The following is a 17709-nucleotide window of genomic DNA, read 5'->3' as shown; positions in this document are numbered from 1 at the left end:
TGAGGACGAACCATGGTTGATGACATGATACACCCGATGCCACCAAGACATTTGGATGGCATTAGTATCACTGTTCAGTCTGATAGTGCCTGGGTAGATACGTACCTGCAGGCAGGTATGCTCTCCCCCCGTTCTGTTGATCAATGGTCAACAAGAATGGCACAAGCGAGTCAACTTGTGCAGCTTGGTGATGAAGCATGCATACATGTATCCCAAGTACACGCACCCACGCTACAGTTCCGCTGCTGCGTGCCTTATGTCCGATTGTTGAACCCTTGTACACTTGTACGGGACGACTCACGTCACAATGCACCAAGTTCCTGGCTGTCAGTGGGGCCCCCTAACGGGGCTAGACCCGTGTGCGGTCGCCCCGTCGCATGGCCATTGGGGCCGCTGGTTGGCTGCTGGGCCTGGGATCAAGCTTAACAGCTACGTAGCTGAGCTTCCTGCCCCCCCCTACCCCAAGCTCGCGGGTAGGGTCGCCGAGCCTTAGAGGAATTAGTGCGGTCATCAGTGTGTGTGTGTGTGTGTGTGTGCAGCGCATCGTCAGATGTTAGAATTTGCTTCACCACCTCCTCCGGCGACATCATTGAGACTGTCCCCCACCGTTCTGCACGTACGGACGAGCCCTCACGATCTTGACACCTCGACGTCGAGGCACAGAGCCATATGGCTGATTTCCCGAACTAATACTAGGGCGGCACCTGCTGCAGATCAAACTGCTTTTCTCCCAACCTGCGGAACGGAGCACATCACACGCCATCCACCTCCCACTTCCATCTAGCCGGGCGTAAATACTTACGCTGCCTGACCACACACCGCGCATATTCATACACGCTCCTTTGCCGTGCGGCTAGGTTACCGGTTACCTTATTGCCGGCCATATTTTGCATCTGGATTTTGCGCGCGTCCCGGTCTCTTTCCACCGGTGCTCTGCGCGCACTCCGGGTTTCCTCTAACGTCAACACCACTGTCCACAAGTGTTCTACACACACCCCGTGTTCCTTCCTCTACGCCAGCGCCTCTTTCCTCCGGTGTCTACGCTCACGCCCCTTTCGTTTGGCGTCTACGACCTGACCTCTTCTTTCCGTTACCTGCAACCCGGCCTGCCTGCAGCAACAAATGGCGCCGGCAATGCTGCACAAAGGCCTTCCGGCCGCCGGTCGAGCACTTGCACGCCACTCCGCTGCTGCTGCAATTCGCTCCAACACGATTCGGGCTCGCCAGGTTACCGCCTTCCCGGTTACTGCTACGATCCACTCCGCGGTTACCCGGGAGCGCCCCGTATTCCCGCACCAATTCAATCTTCTGCGTACCTACGGTACCTCGACCGACAACAACAATAAGAACACTGGTTCGGAGGCGGCAAAGAAAAAGGAGGAGGCATCTGAGGATGCTACAAAGGTCGATAATGCAGAGGCTACTGCCCAGGCTGCGGCTAAACCGAGCCCTCCCCCTACGACGAGGCTGCCGGCCCGCCTGCGTACGATTGGGAAGAGGACGGCAATTTCAACATCGAGAAGTTTGCAGACCTTCCCTACACCAACTTCGGTGTCAATCAGCACATTGTAATCGAGAAGGAGTTCAAGGAGTGCTTGCGCCAGGTCTTGTGGCAGTTCCGAGCTCCGGTCCGCTATGCTTTCGCGTATGGATCCGGCGTCTTCCCTCAGTCCAAGAAGGGCAAAGACATTGCCACCGAGGATCAGATGAAGTCGGTCCATCCCAAGGCCCCTTTGCCGGTCCAGAAGGCTCAGAATGGCGAGCCGAAGATGATTGATTTCATATTTGGCGTAACTCACACCCAACACTTCCATTCCTTGAACATGAACCAACACCGTGACCACTATTCATCACTTGCTTCTCTTGGATCTGGTGCGGTTTCCTTCGTCCAAGACCGCATGGGTGCTGGTGTCTACTTCAACACCCACGTCACTGTCGATGGTCTTCTGATCAAGTACGGCGTGGTTTCTCTGGACACACTGAAGAAGGATCTTCGGGATTGGAACACGCTCTACCTTGCTGGTCGCCTCCACAAGCCCGTCAAGATCTTGCGCGACGATCCTCAAGTTCGCATGGCCAACCAGATCAACCTCCTGGGTGCCGTCCGAACTGCTCTGCTTATGCTGCCTGAGAAGTTCACTGAGCATGAGTTGTATGCTACGATTGCTGGCATTAGCTACCTGGGTGATCCGCGCATGGCTTTCCCGACCGAGAACCCTCGCAAGGTTGCCAACATCGTCGACCACAACATGCAAAACTTCCGCCGCCTGTATGCTCCCCTGATCGAGTCGCTCCCCAATACGGAGTTTGACGACCCAGCCTGCAAGACACTCGATTGGATCAGTACCGAGAAGGACCGCGTCATGCCGATCCGACAGGACATGAACCCCGTCAAGCGCGGCAACATGGTGCGCCGTCTGCCCAAGGAGTTCCGCTCGAAGCTCTACTTCAAGTACCAGGAGAAGTACAAGATCCCGCAGCTCGACTTTGACAAGATGATGCACGAGTCGACCAACGAGGACACCAACTCGTTCAAGCGACAGCAGGGAGGCAGTTTCGAGCAGCGCATCGCGCAGGACAACCCCGAGGAGCTCCGTGCCATCGTCCGCTCTGTCATCCGCAACACCATCAAGTGGCCCAGCACTACCCAGAGCCTGAAGGGACCGCTCACTGCGGGCTTCCGCAAGACGTTCCGCTACGTCGGCGAGAAGATCGGCAAGTACCGCCAGGGCTCCAAGACGGAGAGAGCTTAGCAACGTCTCCGCGAGGAAGCACACTGGACGGGCGTAGCCATACGGATCATGTGGGACCGGTTCACAGCAGGCCTCTGGTATACAAGCGTGGCCGCCCTCTGGGTACTCTCCGTCTACGTGTGGTACGTCATTTTCAGAGACATGGGCATGTGGGTGGTGACCATGCTTGGCTTAAAGTAAGGAAGGGGCCTAAATGAATTCTTGCAAATACTTGGAAGGCCTGTAAATAATTGCTAAATAACGAATGAATCAATGATGAACAAGAACTCTATCTTACGCGACCTTTGCAGTTTTTCGTTGGAATAGCTGCGATTCTTCCACAACCTGGCGCTAATTAAATAAAGCAAAGTTATATATGATTTGAGATCTATTCCCATTCCTCCTGGCGTCCCAGTGGTTTCTGGTAACACGCGTACGATGTACGCAGAAAAAGAAGACATGAGTGGAAGCGGCTTGACTTGTCGGGTGGCACCGGAAAAGAATAGACCAGGGAGGTTCTTGGTGATGTGGCAACGGTGAATATCTCCGTCCTTGCCTCGCAAGGCCTGTGCAACATACGGTATCGTAAGGGTGCCAAGATGGCCCAAAGCCGTGGGCGAGTCGAGGTGCATGCCCTCGCATGGGCCTATAATCGTCTCTCCATTGCGGTTTACGTCAACAGTTGAGCGAGCATCCTCACAGGCAGACGACACAGCCATCGTTCGCGGCAACGAGAGGAAGTGTTCTTGACCAACTTCTGGCAATTGCTGGATGGTGATGCGCAAGCTTGGCACAATTCACTCGACGAAGGCATCAAGGAACGGATGAAGCTGGACCTTCTATTCGGAAAACAAGCAGTCCCAACACACTGTCGCATTTACTTCAAAACTATGCCCGACTCAACGTCGATCACTCGTAGGTTCTAATCAAGATTGAAGTGTGAAGTGCAAATCATGATCTCAAGTATTAATTGTAATATCGGTTCGCTATGAATTACATCCCGCTATATCGTAAATGCCCTCCTTCATATCATATAAACATTCATCGTGTTGTTGTTGTACATCGGCAGTAGCCAGGGTAGGCGAATCAATCTACCACTTCTTCTTGGCGTAGGTGGCGACACCGTCAATGACCTTGTCGGTGAAGGTCTCGTCCTCCTTGTTGTTGCTGTTCTTCTTGTCGTTGCTGCCGCCGCCGAGCATGCTACCGAGCATGCCACCGGCGCCGGAGTTCTCGTTCTTGCGGCCGTTGTCGTCGTCGTAGCGGCCGCCGCCAGAGCTGCTGTTGTTGCCGTAGCCGCTGCTATCGGTGCCGTGGCTGCCGCTGTTACCGTAGCTGCCACCGCCGTTGCCGTGGCTGCTGTTGTTGTTGCTGCCGTAGCTGTCGTTGTTGTTTCCGTAGCTGCTGCTGCTGTTGTTGCTGTTGTAGCCGCCTCCAGTGCTGTTGCCGTAGGAGGACGAGCCAGTGCCGTACGAGTCGTCGTTGCGGCGGTCGTTGCCGCCGCCGAAGGAGCTGGAGTTGCCGCCGTAGCCGCCGCCCTCGTTGTCGGAGCGACGGCTGTTGTTGCCGCCGCTGCCGTACGAGTCCCGCTCGGGGCCGCCGCCTCCGTAAGAGGAGGATGTGTTGTTGTTTCCATACGAGCCGCCGGTGCCCGAGGAGCCGTACTCGTCACGGCCGCCGGAAGAGGAACCGTACTCGTTGCGGCCGGAAGAGGCGCCGTATTCAGAGCGGCCAGATGAACCGTACTCGTTGCGGCCGCCGGAGGAGCCATACTCTTCACGGCCAGAGGAGCCGTACGAGGAGTTGTTGTTGTTTCCGTAGGAGTTCATTTCGGATGTGGTATTATTGAGGTAATATGTTTATAAGTTGAGAGTGGCTTGATGCGGGGGGGGAAGGCTGTGAAGGTCTAGAGGCTGTAGATGATGATAGACGATGTTGTATTAGGATGATGATGCTGAATTGATTGAGATGAGAGAATGCAGGCGGTAATTGACGCCCTTATATCTTCGAGTTCTCATGGTAGTCACTTGCAAACGAGGAGAATGACTTCATCAGCAATCCCGTCCTGTCACTTCAGTCTTGCTTTGCTTCAGCCAAGCCGCACACGCGGCCCTGGCAAGGGGAATGTGAAGTCATCGCGCAGCCACCTTGGTTGACTTGTTCTCTGCTGCATTCCACCCCAGTCAGGGGGTCCAGCTGGCAACTGGGGTGGCGATCCGGTATTCTAGAAGCAATTCCCCTGGCGGCTGGCTGGCTGGCGGCTGTGTCGAAACCGGAGAACACCCCGGGCCACCAGTGACCATTCGAGACTCTCTCCATGGCGGTGCGGTTAGACGGCAGATGCTACCGAAAATCAAGTTTCTGGGTCTTTGGTATTGCGTTGACCGGGTCCGTATTGCACGATTCCAAAGATAGATTACCCACTCATCGCCAACGATGGACCAAGGTGTCGGCTATCCGGGCTTCCCATCTTGTCGTCTGGTGTGGCCGATCTACTGGGATAAGGCGATTTGTCAGAGGCGTTCCTGGATTTCTCGGTACCACCCGTGGGCCCACCGTCCCAGCAGTGACGTAATGTGCCAGGAGAGCTCAGGAAACTCCAACAGGGGTCCGTCCCATGATGTTGTCCCAGATCGAAGGATTGGTATTGACCAATGGCCATTGTCTCGATTCTGAGCATTTCTATACGATGGGATTGTGAATGAGGATCCGGCGGCTCTGGCGCTGTGTTGAAGACAGTTTGTTTCCACCGGGATTAGTTGCGTGCGCCAGGGCTAGTGAAGAATAAAGGACCCCGCGCCCCCAACAGCGCAGGGGAACTTCACCAATTCGCTAACCTCCATTCCCCCCCCCAGCGGTTTTCTGCAGGCTTTCTTGATACAGCGCATTTCTTGAGACTCCGTCCCCATCTTCTCCCAATTAAGGCGAACACCGACTTGCAAACACCTCAATTGGAACGTACCGCTCTGCAGAGCGCCATGTTGGTTGCGTACACTATACGTGACCTGGGGTAGGACGGGAAAAGTTCAAGGCACCGCTTCTAGGTTAAGCAGACCAAACGTGCCGAAGGACTCACTAAAAGCTCTAGGTAGACACCAAAATGCTCTAGGCTCATACACTAACCGAGAGTTCCCATCGTGATCTCTCTGAGCCTTATCAGCCCATTTCCATAGACGATGTTCCAATACATTGCGAAGAAGCGACACAATTTACATGTGAAAGTGCTTCTGCCCAGGTATCCTCAGGAATCATGCAGCTCAGGGTGACTCGTATGACGTCATGACGTCGCTTCTGCGTTCCCTCGAAAATTTCTCTCATAAACAAAGGGGCAACTCCTTCCTACCTTTCAAGCCTCTGTTTATGAACACAATCATATTCGTTTTGTAGCTCGTATTTGCTGAAGTATCATCATGGAGAACACTATGGAAACGTACGCCGACGCCGTGAAGCTGGACCCGTCCGAGGCGGAAGTCTTGCTCGCGAAGCCCCCAAAACACGCAGTCACCAACGGCGTCGCTCCGCCCGTCGTCGGTTCCATTCCTGAAGTGCCCGTCACGGTGCAGCGGAAACCGTTCTTGCAGCCGGAGGACGATGAGCGCTTACCACACACAGGTTAGGAGGCGCGCAGTTTAGCTGCCACGGGGCAAAAAGGAGAATGATTGCTGACATCGCATCCCAGGGACTGCGCGCGCCAACCTCGCAGCGACCTATGAAAAACCCTCAGGGACGACCGAGGGCGGATGGGCGGAGAAGCACCGCGACCAGACCGTGCTCCAGCAGCACTGCGAGTTCTTCGACACCGTACGTAATCCCCATCTCCGTGTTTACCCTGCGACTCAAACTCACACATGCGCAACCCCCAATCAGGACCGCGACGGCATCATCTGGCCCCTGGACACATTCCGCGGCTTCCGCGCCGTCGGGTTCGGCTACCTCCTGTCGCTGCTGTCGGTCCTCATCATCCACGGCAACTTCTCGTACCCGACGGGCGGCAGCTGGCTCCCGGACCCCTTCTTCCGCATCCACCTGGCGCGCATCCACAAGGACAAGCACGGCAGCGACACGCAGACGTACGACGCCGAGGGCCGCTTCGTGCCGCAGAAGTTCGAGGACATCTTCGCCAAGTACGCCGAGGGGCGCGACTACCTGACCGTCTGGGACATTGCCAACGTGCTGCAGGGGCAGCGCGTCATCATGGACCCCATCGGCTGGTTCGGCGCTTTCTTCGAGTGTATGTTTGTTTCCGTTATTTTAGGCGATAGGCGATTGATCTCATATAGACTGACTTTGCTTCTAGGGCTCGCGACATACCTGATGCTCTGGCCGGAGGACGGCAAGATCACCAAGGAGGATATTCGGCGAGTGTATGATGGCAGCATCTTCCAAGTCATGGCCGACCGACGGGCCAAGAAGAACAGGGAGTAGGATAGAAGAGAGGAGATTGAAGTACAAGAACCTTAAGCAGCGAGATCCATATACCCCCTCATAGATCGTTCTGTCAATGGCAATGATTTACAGTTGAGACAGTTTTGCCTACGACCGCATAACCTGGAGCATCGGACAGAAGTACACGCCTTCCGTCTTAGAATCAACGAAAAGTTCAAATATACCCATAGTCTAGGTCTATCAAGTGATGTTGTACAGGTCGCATGCTATATGTGTTCTACCCCGACCCAAACGTCTCGCCCCCGCCCTCTAAATACGCCGCCTCCTCCTCCGTCGTCTCCCGCCCGAGCCACTTGTTCCGGTACGGGTACCTTCCGAACTTGCGGATGATGTCCATGTGCCTCTCCCCAAAGTCCAGACTGTTGCGCAGCGAGCCCACGGCCGCCGCGTCGCCCGCCTTCTCCGCCCGCGCGATCTTGTCGCGGATGTAGACGTCGAACGCCTCGTGGTCGGCCAGGTCCTCCGAGTGCATCAGCGGCATGTACAGCCAGTACCGCTGCACGTCGCTGAAGCCGGGGCCCGCCAGCACGTCCCGGGCCCGCGCGTCCTGCGACACGGCGCGCGCGAGGCGGTCGTAGTGGGCGTAGATGGGGCCCTGGTCCTTCCGGTAGACGTTGCGCGAGAGCTGGTCCAGGAGCAGCACGATGGACAGGGCGTTCTTGCCCGCCTCGGCGGCGCTGTCTTGTTCCGCGCTGTATTGCGTGGCGAAGGGGCGCGCCATGTCCGGGTAGTGGGCGCGGTCTTCCTGGACCGTGGTGAACTTGGGCAGGGCCAACCGATGGGGTCCAATCGAGTCCAGGGCCTCGGCGCCCGCGGATTGGCACTTCGCGTCAAACTCTTGGCCCCCGGCGAACCAGCGCATCGCCATCTCCTTGGTGGGCGCGATGCCGCCGACGGCTTGGCCGGACATGCCGCCGAACCAGACGTCGTTGATGGTCTTGTAGAGCGAGGCGTTGAACACGCGCGGGTTCAGCGCGAATCCGCGCAGCGACGCCGCCATGTCTGGGATGTCGTCGGGGTTCCTGGGACTGCTGCTGCTGCCGCTGCTGTTGTTGATTTCGCCGTGGAAGATGGCGGCGTAGACGGCGATGAGAAGTATGGGGAGCCGACCGAGCCAGACCACGGTCCGAGGACGAGGGAGATCGGATGGTATTTCTCTTTCGATGCAGATAGCTTGGCGATGCTAATGCTTACGAGTGGATCAGCGCTTGATGATGGCAGGCACGGGCATTCGGGGATGCTTCAGCTTTCAGGGCAAGCCTTGGCTTAACCGTTAAATGCTGACGCTATTCTACCAGCGCCGTTTATTCCACCTATGTACTTTGGGAGCTCCCGCTCTCCGAGATGATCGGGATTGGTAATCGCATTATACGGAGTAACCGCTAGATTAGATCACTCTCATGTCATTGACTTTGCATCGCAATGAAATCTAGTGCCACCCACCAATCCCATATTCCAATGGTGTTCTACGTCGGACAAAGCGGTTCAACTTGCTGGCTATGTCTGCATTCCTCAGATAAGTATAACATCCGGTCATCTACAGGAGTGTATCCATCCGACTCACTAATATGAACGGGTTGCACTTGCACTGACGACCTCTCAATCCCCAAATTGCAACAGCAACACGGCATTCGTTCTTTACTCTTCTACGTTGGAGTATCCGGGACCTTTGACTGGATAAAGACTCTTGGAACGCCATATGGAAACGGCCAATGATCCAATGTGTTATTCCAAGAGAGCATATGGAACTTACAAAGATGTCCTTTCATGATTGTCCGACCATGTCTCACAAAGAGCAAAGGCATCTGTCAAACAATGACAAAATACACCCCTGCCGCTCATAAGACCCGAGCAGAACCCATGACTGGCAAACAAAGTCATTCAATATATTGTGTAGCGCTTGCCACAAGAAATTGTTTCCATTACCAGAGGTGAGTGGCACGAAGTCGGAGCTGGTTTTGCTGACTTTGTTTCGAGTGCAGGGCATTGATAAAAGTCTCGCACCGTTGCCGGTTGCCTATCATGGCCGTAGCTGTTACCCCTCCTCCTCTCCCATTCGAGTGCACGCCGCTGCTCAACCCGACCCTACCGAAGCCGCACTACCATGCAACCATGAGCAAGCAGCTGACTATCGTCATTCCGGAGCGGCCTCGGTCAAGGGTGCTGCAGGTACAACCACCACCGCCGCAACAGCGAGGGGACGAACCGAGTTCTTCACTGGCTGATAATGTAAGCAGCACCGCAGTAGCTATCGACAGCTGCCCGGACAACGGCAACGAGGACAACGACAGCACCCGGTGCGCTTCGGTCTCGAGCTACTGCACTTGCGATCATCTCAGCCCCCTCTCGCTGCACTGCGAGGACTGCCTAAGAAACGGTCGGGATCACGCGCCACGCCATCCGCGGCAACCGCGACGCCGCCGCGAACGCGACTGGATGGCCACGATGGAGGAGGGCCAGCTATATACCTCCTTTTCCCCGTATCTCGATGAGCGGCAGCGGAGGAGCGCGTGGGCGCGCTGCACCGAGAACGAGGGGATGCTGGCCTTCCTCGAGTTCATGATCGTGCTGCAGATGCGGCTGCTGGCGATGGCGGTGCCGACTTCGCTCTTGTTCATTCTTTTGTTGGTGTGGTACGAAAACAATGCAGAGTTGGCGGTGTTCGGAAGCTAGGTTTGTATGTTGCTCTTTAGATACATGTAGGCTTAATAGGATATTTACTTCATTTTCACTCGTATTGTGCATGGCATCTTGGGAGGCGTTATAATCAGCCGTTGTCTGGCGTGGCATTCGTACGCTGACAGCTGAGCCGTCTCAGTGGGTGGTCTCATAATTAATTGTATGTAGGCCAGGAGCCCTAAATTACAGGGGGCTAGTCCAATCGGGGCGCATCTTATGACCCCGACCTTGATTGATTGAATGCGACCAGGATCGACCATGGCATCATAGATTTCAATGCGACAAAAGGCAAGTTGGTTGACGCAGGAAACCACGTGTGAGCCTTTGCTTAATCATGTACGTCGTGAAACGAAAGGCCCTTACTCAATACATACCAAATAAGCAAAACGAATATGAGTGCCCAAGACGAGAAACCGACGTTCAACATTAGCGACCGCGCCAGGCTACGGTCAACGCTACTGCAAGCCACTGACGAGCCCGTCCTGATCCACCTTAACGCCGACACTACCTGGCTGGTCTCTCTGCCTTACCCACCCACGGCCGCCGCCACGAAGCCGCCCGCTGGCAGGGGGCCCGCAGTCGGACGTCGCCTCGTGGTTTTCCACCCAGTGGCACCTGGTCGCGCCGAGCGTGCAGACCATCGACGAGCTGAACCGCTTGCTGGCCGAGGTGGAACCAGGCGACGACGACGACAAGACGAAGAAGACTGGCGAGGGCAAGCCCGCGTCGCTCATCGATGTCGTCGCCATCTCGCATGAGTTTACCGACCATTGCCACGAGGCCACGCTGAAGGAGCTGCCGCGGGAGACGCCAGTCTTCGCGACCGACAAGGCCGCGGAGCTCATTCGGTCGTGGAGGCATTTCGACAGCGTGACCACGACTCCGGGCTTCTCGTCCGACGACACGGCGGACTGGCAGAAGGCGTTGAGCGTTCCGCCGCTTCCGGACTGGGTTGGGATCGGTCGAGTCATTACGGCTGGCAATGCGCTTTACTACCACTCGGCCATCATGATCGCTTTCAAGACCGCCGTCGCGCCAGCGTCGGACAACAAGAGCAAGATAGGAGACGCCAATGACCGCTCCCACGACACAGCTAGTGCTGCCGCCGTCATCTACTCGCCGCACGGCATCAAGGCGTCGGACCTCGCCTCGGTGAAACCGGCCGGGATCGAGACGCGCGCCCTCCTCCACGGCCTCCACGACGTGCGCATCTGGATGACGAAGCAGCTGAACCTGGGCGCCCTGAACGGTCTGGAGGCGGTCCGCGCGAGCGGGGCCAGGTGCTGGATCGCGACGCACGACGAGGAGAAGAAGGGGGGCGGGTTCATCGCGCCCCTGCTGCGGCGGACCAAGTACACGGTCGCGGACGCGGTGCAGCGCGAGACCGAGAACATGGGCGACGAGGCGCCCGAATATCGGTTCGTTGAGCTGGGGTCGGGGGATGCGCTGGTTTTAGCGTGAGGGTGTTGGAATACCATAGGCGTTGTCACATCTGGAACTACATGGGGCTTATTCAGAGGTATATAAGCGTTCTACTCCATTCTTAACCGTCCCAGCAATCAATAGCCCAGCTCTAGGTCGTAGCCCTCGGTCCCGTCCCTTCGAGCTCATGCGTAATATTTGGAGCTTCGTATACCACTTGCGACGCAGCCTCCACCCCAGAGACATATTTTGGAGCCGGGCTTGGAAAATAACTATCTGATATCTGGGGTGCAGGCTGCATTTGCTTCTGCCTTCGTCGTTTCCTGAGCATCATAAAAATTGCACCAACGACGGCAAGGAGCAGAGCGACCGCTCCCACGGCGATGCCTGCTGCTGCCCCAGCTGTCAGCCCACCACTACTGGATGCACTCGCTGTGTCTGTGTTCGAAGCCATGTTCGCATTATTACTAGATGCTTTTGCTGGCCCGGCTGTGGAAGTCTGCTTGGGTGCGGTTAGCCTAATAGTTATTCCATTGTTGTTACTAAGTGCGTAATGGTATCTCACCTTTTCTAAAGTCCCTGAAGTGATGAGGTCGCTGGACTGGAAACGGACTTGTATACTAAATGCGTTTACTCCACCCTGAAACCCGAGACTCTGTGATACCACCGTCTTGCCGTCTTGCACATCGAGGATCGTCCATGTCGTCGTCAGGTCGGAGTGGATTGTGATCATGCACCCCAACGTGGTCTCCCACTGGTAGTAACTGGTAGACTGGCATACGTAGTCGAACTGCCTGTGTCTCATAAATCAGAACTGCCTTTGTGTCGTTTTGTGATGACCAAGCGTGTCCAGTCCAGAGCTGAAAGAAAAGAAAAGACGTCGTAGAGGCCTTTTCACTCACGTTGGGCAGCAGGTGTACACGGTCTCCGACCCCCCATTCGTGCTGGTACAAGCAGGCGTGAAGCCGAACGGGCACGATGCCGCGGGGGAATAGTACTGCGAGCGAACGCCCGCGTAGGCGCTCGGGTAGCACGAAGCCGCCTCGGGCGAGCCCTGGAGGAGATAGTAGCCCGGGTACGTGTTGATCTTGTAGACTCGATCGAGCTCGTCGGCGCAGGTGGACGGCAGCGTCGGCGCCGCCGTCAACGGCCCGAGATTCTGTCCGGCGACCATGGTGAATCGAACAGCCGTGTTGTTATCGGTTTGGTAGATGTGTAGAGAGAATCCCAATGGGATACCAAACGAACAACTACCCAGGTCATTTCGTGTCATTGGCACTTTATCCAACAACCCCCCTCTCTGTGCAATGCGACGCTACAACAGCGAACCGTCTTGACCCAGGTATCACAGTGGAGCCGACTCAGGCAAGGGGGTATCTACGCTTACCAATAACGAGTACAGAACCGTTGGGGCCCACTTGTTATCCAACCTCATCGTTGCTCATTCGCCGTTCATTCGCGTTCTGTGTTTATCCGCGTCTCTGTTTCGCTTCATCACGCAAGGATATAAGACCCCAGTGGCGCAAACACGCGATCATGACAGCGCATTTGCTGCATCGTCTGCCATCCCTTGGGTCCAGCATACAAAGCTCGGGCCGTATCAAGACGGTGTGGGCAATAACTACCTACCTGCCCAACGGCCACTACCTGGACCCCGGGCCGCGTTGCTAAGCGCCCAAGACGACCCGAGCTGATGCCACAGGCAACGGTTCGTATTTACCCCTGGACGTAGTTGGATGACAAATAGCCGGGGTGCGGAAGTAAGGGGCTGTCAGTTGTTAGCAAACATCTTACTTGACGCGTAGCGAGCCTGTCCCGCGGCCCCCCCCCCCCCCAAAAGTCAATATCCCTTTGAACTTTGGTTCTTTTGGACCCCAGGAAACAGGAACCGATGCGGAATACGAATAAGCCCCCATTATCAAGTGGTGACACGTTTTCCAAGCCCTGACTAAGCGGTTGGGTCGGTAAGTTGGTTGGCTACCCAGTATCCTACCCGGCATACGTTGTCAATGAGGTGTTTAATCCTCCTTCTCATGTCAACTCCTTTTCTAGACTCGTTTTCTTTGATCAAGTCTGATGGACGTTCGTCTTCACTTGCAAACGTTGTATCTCACACAATGGTCCGGCGTCGAGAACCTCGCCCTTGTTACTTGATACTCAGTGTTATTATATTTTTTACATTGACCTATTTCTGTGTTGTTTCTCCCAAGTTGACGCTAACTGGTATTCTTGATGTTCGTGGCAATCCATCTCCTGGCTCCTATCCTGCCCTGGTGGTTTTCACTTGCCTCACACATGATGAAACTCACATGGTTCCTAACGAATTTGACAGACTTTCTCATATTCTCGTAAAGCCAAGCTGAATAATGCCACCACCCATCATGTATCGCATGGCAGAGAGCGTTCGGATAATATATTAAGTGTTAAAGTGCTGTCTAAAAGAAAGAAAAAAAGGACAAAAAAGAAAGGTGCTACTATACTAATAAATATATAAATAAAATACCTTGCGTAGCGCGCTAGGCGCGTTAAAGGGCGACCCTTTATCTTTATCCTCTTACAATACACCCCTTAATTAACTTATTAAATAGGTTAATTATTTACGTAGGTAAAATTAAAGCTATTATAAATTAATAATCGTAAAGTAAAAGTACTTTAATAATTATTATTTAAAGAATAAAAGTCTTAACTTATTAAAATAAATATAATATATTTTATTTATAATAATTATTAATATAAATAATAAATATAACCTTAAATAAATAATTAATTACCTCGTAATATATTATAAAATATTTTTAAATATAATTAATTAGCTTAGCTTTTTTTTTTCTTCTTTATACTTTTATTATTACGTATATAAATCCTTATATTACGCCTCGTTTATAAATACTTATTAATTATAAAATAATTTATAATTATTACTTTAAATTTATTTTATAAAAACTTTTAAATTACTCGATTTATTATATTTATCGGTAAATCGATACTACGCGTTTAAATAGCTTCGCGATATTAATTTTAATATATAAAGTTATTAATTTTACTTTTAATTTATACGCTATTAATATTAACGGAGAAGGAGGCGGTAACGAGCCTCCTCGTAATCTTACTAAGCTACCTTATAAATATAAAAATAATAATAAAATACTTTTACCTTTATGTTACGACCTAGCCCGATCTCGCGGCCTAGACCCACCTTACGGAACGGCACCACAATGCCCCGCGGCGCTTACCAACTCGACCAAGCCCAACAGTCACTTCGGACTCACCAGGATCAGTACTATAAGCAACAACCAGCCAAGGCACCTACTGCGACACCAAATCTGAAGGCAGGAAGGATGGATACGTACGATCGCATCGAAAGACCGCGACGGACAGCTGCATCACGTGACCAGCTTACTGGATCACCGGCTTAGTCAGGAATGATCCACTGAGCCAGTGAGCCTATGGCTTAAAAGATTACTAACGAGGAAGAAGGCGAGCCACTAAGCTAGGCAATCGGTGAAGAAAAGATTAGATATATAACGATAAACCTTTCCTATATGTTTTATATAAACACTCTCTACTTTAGCGATTAATCTAAGCATTAATTTAATATATTAGTGAAGTACTTTGCCTTAACGAACCTATTACACCTTCAGCCAAGTTCTACAATCAGTTTCGGAATATTGCCCATTATATCAGACGGACGCACTCGTCTGCACTTTCAAGTACTCTCTCGTCTTAGCCAACATAAACCCCAGCACGTCTACGAGGTTTCTTTTAAACCCCGATAGCCGTTCGTTACACTTTAAAAAATCTTTAATAAGTTATTATTATAAATCGCGCTTAATATAAAAAGAATATTAAAAGAAAAGTTTATTATAAAGTTAAATGTATTAAGCGTAACGTGGTTTACCACTACGCGACGCATATCACTTGGCGACGCACCTTTTCCACTTCTCGACCCTTTTACATAAATTAATTCAACCACAACGCTTAAAATCAATTAAAACTACTCGCTATCCGATTCCTCGCTTGATTCTATATCCTTTTCACATGTTCGCGCATTATGACCTGTCTCGCCGCAAACACCACAGCGCCTTCCACCGGTCGCCCTCCGCTTCGACGAACCCCCATTTTCACCTTCATCGGGCGCTGAACGCTTCCCTTTTGCCTTCTCGTCCTGTAGCTGCTGAGATTCCTCAATAGTAAGGGCTCCTCCAAGCTGGACTCGCGACTTTTTGGCTCTCCGGCGCTTAGAAAGTGCCAAATTAGCCTCCTCCAGCATATGCATCCTATCGCGCATAAGGGTCATTTCATGGGCCATTTTGGTCATACCCTTCGCCATCTGGTCTACCGCATCTAAAATCGGCGTCGGAGAGCTTCCTTGATGGGTAGACACCCTCTTTTTGATATAAGTAGAGTGCTTAGTTGTTTGTTGGGGGTTGGACGGCGTTTGAGGGTCGTAGGTACTGGCCGTCCCTGGACGGGATGGGTTAGGTGTAGGCGTCCGGAGACGCACATTCAGCTTGCTAATTACCTCGTCAGGGTTATGAGGTACTAAACCAGATGCGCTGAATCCAGATTTGATGTTGGCTTCCGTAAAAACAGTAAAATGCGCGGCTTTAAAGGCGATAAAGAACTCGAGCTTGGTAATATGGTTTATAGAAGCCTTGATAAATAGCTCGATTTCTTTCGAATAAGCACGTTTTAAAGGCGAATAAAGTGCTATATCGAGAGGTTGGAGCAAGTGCGATGAATGGGGAGGCATACTAATAGTGATAATATCGTTGTCCTGGCAGTATGCCTCGAATTCGGCCGAAATGTGGCTCTCGTGGCCGTCGAGAATCAGGAGGCGGTAGCGACCCTTCGTCTGCGATCTGGTATGTTTATCGAAGTGTTTGATCCAGTCTAGGCCTGTCTCGTTGTTGGTCCAGCCATTGGAAGTCGGCTTGATCACCCAGTCGCCCGGTAAATCGGTTTCGCGGGACCAGTTCGCGAGGTGATATTGGCCTTGAACGATCAAGAACGGCGGAATGCACCAGCCCTGCGAATTAATGCATTCAATCGCCGTTGACCATTCCCGATTACCAGGCTGGACCGACTTCGCCTTTCCACGCCGCTCGGCGCGTGTTACGACGAGTGTTGACCCGATCATGCCCATCATGAAGCCGGTCTCGTCGAAATTCCAGATGTCTTCGTCGACGATCCCGTATTTCGCCTTTATATTCGCGACCAGCGCAAACCAGGCAGAAATAACTTTAGAATCCTCGCAAAGAGCCCTCTGGTAATCGTACCGACGATTCATTTTGGTCTTCAGGTCCGGGTTGCGGTCGATAAAGCGCCTGACCCAGTGCTTGCCGACGCGGTCGCCGCCGCGCGACGCGGTAAGGAGATTAGCCATATCTTCTACACCAGCGAGATCGGGAGGCATCCCTCGGATATCCAGATCAATTATATGCTTGCGAAGTACCTCCTCTTCAGTTGGATTTATTTTACGTCGTTTCGGTCGGATTTCGCGTTCTGAAGTTCGGCCGTGGATTCGATGGCGTAAAGTTGATTCGGGTATGTTGTAAGCTTTTGCTGCTGCTCTTTGGCTTATTTGATTCGGTCCGTTTCGTGTCGCTTGAATTGCTAAAACTATCCGATCTTCTTGGGATTGATTAGGCATTATGGTTGTGGAGGTATTACGCGTTGAAGTTTAATTGTATTGGAATTGAATTGAGGTGCGTCGCCAAGTGATATGCGTCGCGTAGTGGTAAACCACGTTACTTTATAACTTAATTAATTTTCTATTAAATATATTAAATATATTAAGTAATTTATTATTATACTTATTATCGTTATTAAAAACCCCGCTACCTCGCCCGTTAAATTTATTACCGAACCCTTCGTTACGCCCGCTAAGCTCGTTAATAAACCCGTTATTATTATTAAGAAACCCGTTATTATATTTATTAAATTTATTATTAAACTCGTTAATAAGCTTATTAAACTCGTCGTTAAGCTCGTTAAACCCTTTAAAACGCACGCCGCTCTTATCGTTATAAACAAGGATTAATATTAAACTATTATAGCTTTTTTAAATACCGTCGTCACTTAAAGTAAGCTATTAATTAACGCTAGCTCGTTTATTTAATTAAATACCTTAACCTTTTTTAATTATTAAGCCCCTTGAGGCTTTTTAAGTAAAAATTAAAAGTGTATTTAACTTAATAAAACACGCCGTAATATATATATAAACTATTTATATTTAATACTTTTTTATATTATAAAAGCTTCGTATTATTATAAAACCCTTAGATTTAATACTATTAAATACTTTAATTATTATAAATATAATTATATATACGTATCCTTATAAGCTATTTAACGTACTTTTAATATATTAATATAATTTAATTATAAAAACCTTACTTTTATAACCGCACGTTATATTACTCGCTAC

General features: G+C 51.8%; 7 protein-coding genes across 7 annotated transcripts; 4 read left to right on the top strand and 3 right to left on the bottom strand.

Annotated features, from left to right (window-relative positions):
• Positions 1 to 1134: 1134 nt before the first annotated feature.
• Positions 1135 to 2753, top strand: PG986_005622 (Mitochondrial translocator assembly and maintenance protein 41; the record flags this gene model as incomplete). The annotated part of the gene is made up of 2 exons (XM_066841844.1): positions 1135 to 1404; positions 1449 to 2753. 2 exons carry the CDS (start codon positions 1135 to 1137, stop codon positions 2751 to 2753), a joined length of 1575 nt encoding a protein of 524 aa, XP_066701706.1.
• Positions 2754 to 3823: 1070 nt separating this feature from the next.
• PG986_005621 (uncharacterized protein) lies at positions 3824 to 4561 on the bottom strand (the record flags this gene model as incomplete). The annotated part of the gene is made up of 1 exon (XM_066841843.1): positions 3824 to 4561. One exon carries the CDS (start codon positions 4559 to 4561, stop codon positions 3824 to 3826), a length of 738 nt encoding a protein of 245 aa, XP_066701705.1.
• Positions 4562 to 6142: 1581 nt separating this feature from the next.
• PG986_005620 (uncharacterized protein) lies at positions 6143 to 7157 on the top strand (the record flags this gene model as incomplete). Its single annotated transcript, XM_066841842.1, has 4 exons — positions 6143 to 6344; positions 6412 to 6533; positions 6600 to 6963; positions 7030 to 7157. 4 exons carry the CDS (start codon positions 6143 to 6145, stop codon positions 7155 to 7157), a joined length of 816 nt encoding a protein of 271 aa, XP_066701704.1.
• Positions 7158 to 7395: 238 nt separating this feature from the next.
• PG986_005619 (uncharacterized protein) lies at positions 7396 to 8178 on the bottom strand (the record flags this gene model as incomplete). The annotated part of the gene is made up of 1 exon (XM_066841841.1): positions 7396 to 8178. The coding sequence occupies one exon, from the start codon at positions 8176 to 8178 to the stop codon at positions 7396 to 7398; it is 783 nt and encodes a 260-aa protein (XP_066701703.1).
• Positions 8179 to 9200: 1022 nt separating this feature from the next.
• On the top strand, positions 9201 to 9851 carry PG986_005618 (uncharacterized protein; the record flags this gene model as incomplete). Its single annotated transcript, XM_066841840.1, has 1 exon — positions 9201 to 9851. One exon carries the CDS (start codon positions 9201 to 9203, stop codon positions 9849 to 9851), a length of 651 nt encoding a protein of 216 aa, XP_066701702.1.
• Positions 9852 to 10249: 398 nt separating this feature from the next.
• On the top strand, positions 10250 to 11318 carry PG986_005617 (uncharacterized protein; the record flags this gene model as incomplete). The annotated part of the gene is made up of 2 exons (XM_066841839.1): positions 10250 to 10372; positions 10437 to 11318. 2 exons carry the CDS (start codon positions 10250 to 10252, stop codon positions 11316 to 11318), a joined length of 1005 nt encoding a protein of 334 aa, XP_066701701.1.
• Positions 11319 to 11746: 428 nt separating this feature from the next.
• Positions 11747 to 12453, bottom strand: PG986_005616 (uncharacterized protein; the record flags this gene model as incomplete). Its single annotated transcript, XM_066841838.1, has 3 exons — positions 11747 to 11797; positions 11845 to 12073; positions 12182 to 12453. 3 exons carry the CDS (start codon positions 12451 to 12453, stop codon positions 11747 to 11749), a joined length of 552 nt encoding a protein of 183 aa, XP_066701700.1.
• Between the last annotated feature and the right edge of the window lie 5256 nt (positions 12454 to 17709).

Source organism: Apiospora aurea (genome assembly GCF_038362705.1).
Source record: "Apiospora aurea strain CBS 24483 chromosome Unknown utg000004l_segment0_segment0, whole genome shotgun sequence".
NCBI lineage: Eukaryota > Fungi > Ascomycota > Sordariomycetes > Amphisphaeriales > Apiosporaceae > Apiospora > Apiospora aurea.
This window is presented reverse-complemented; position numbering and strand designations above follow the sequence as displayed.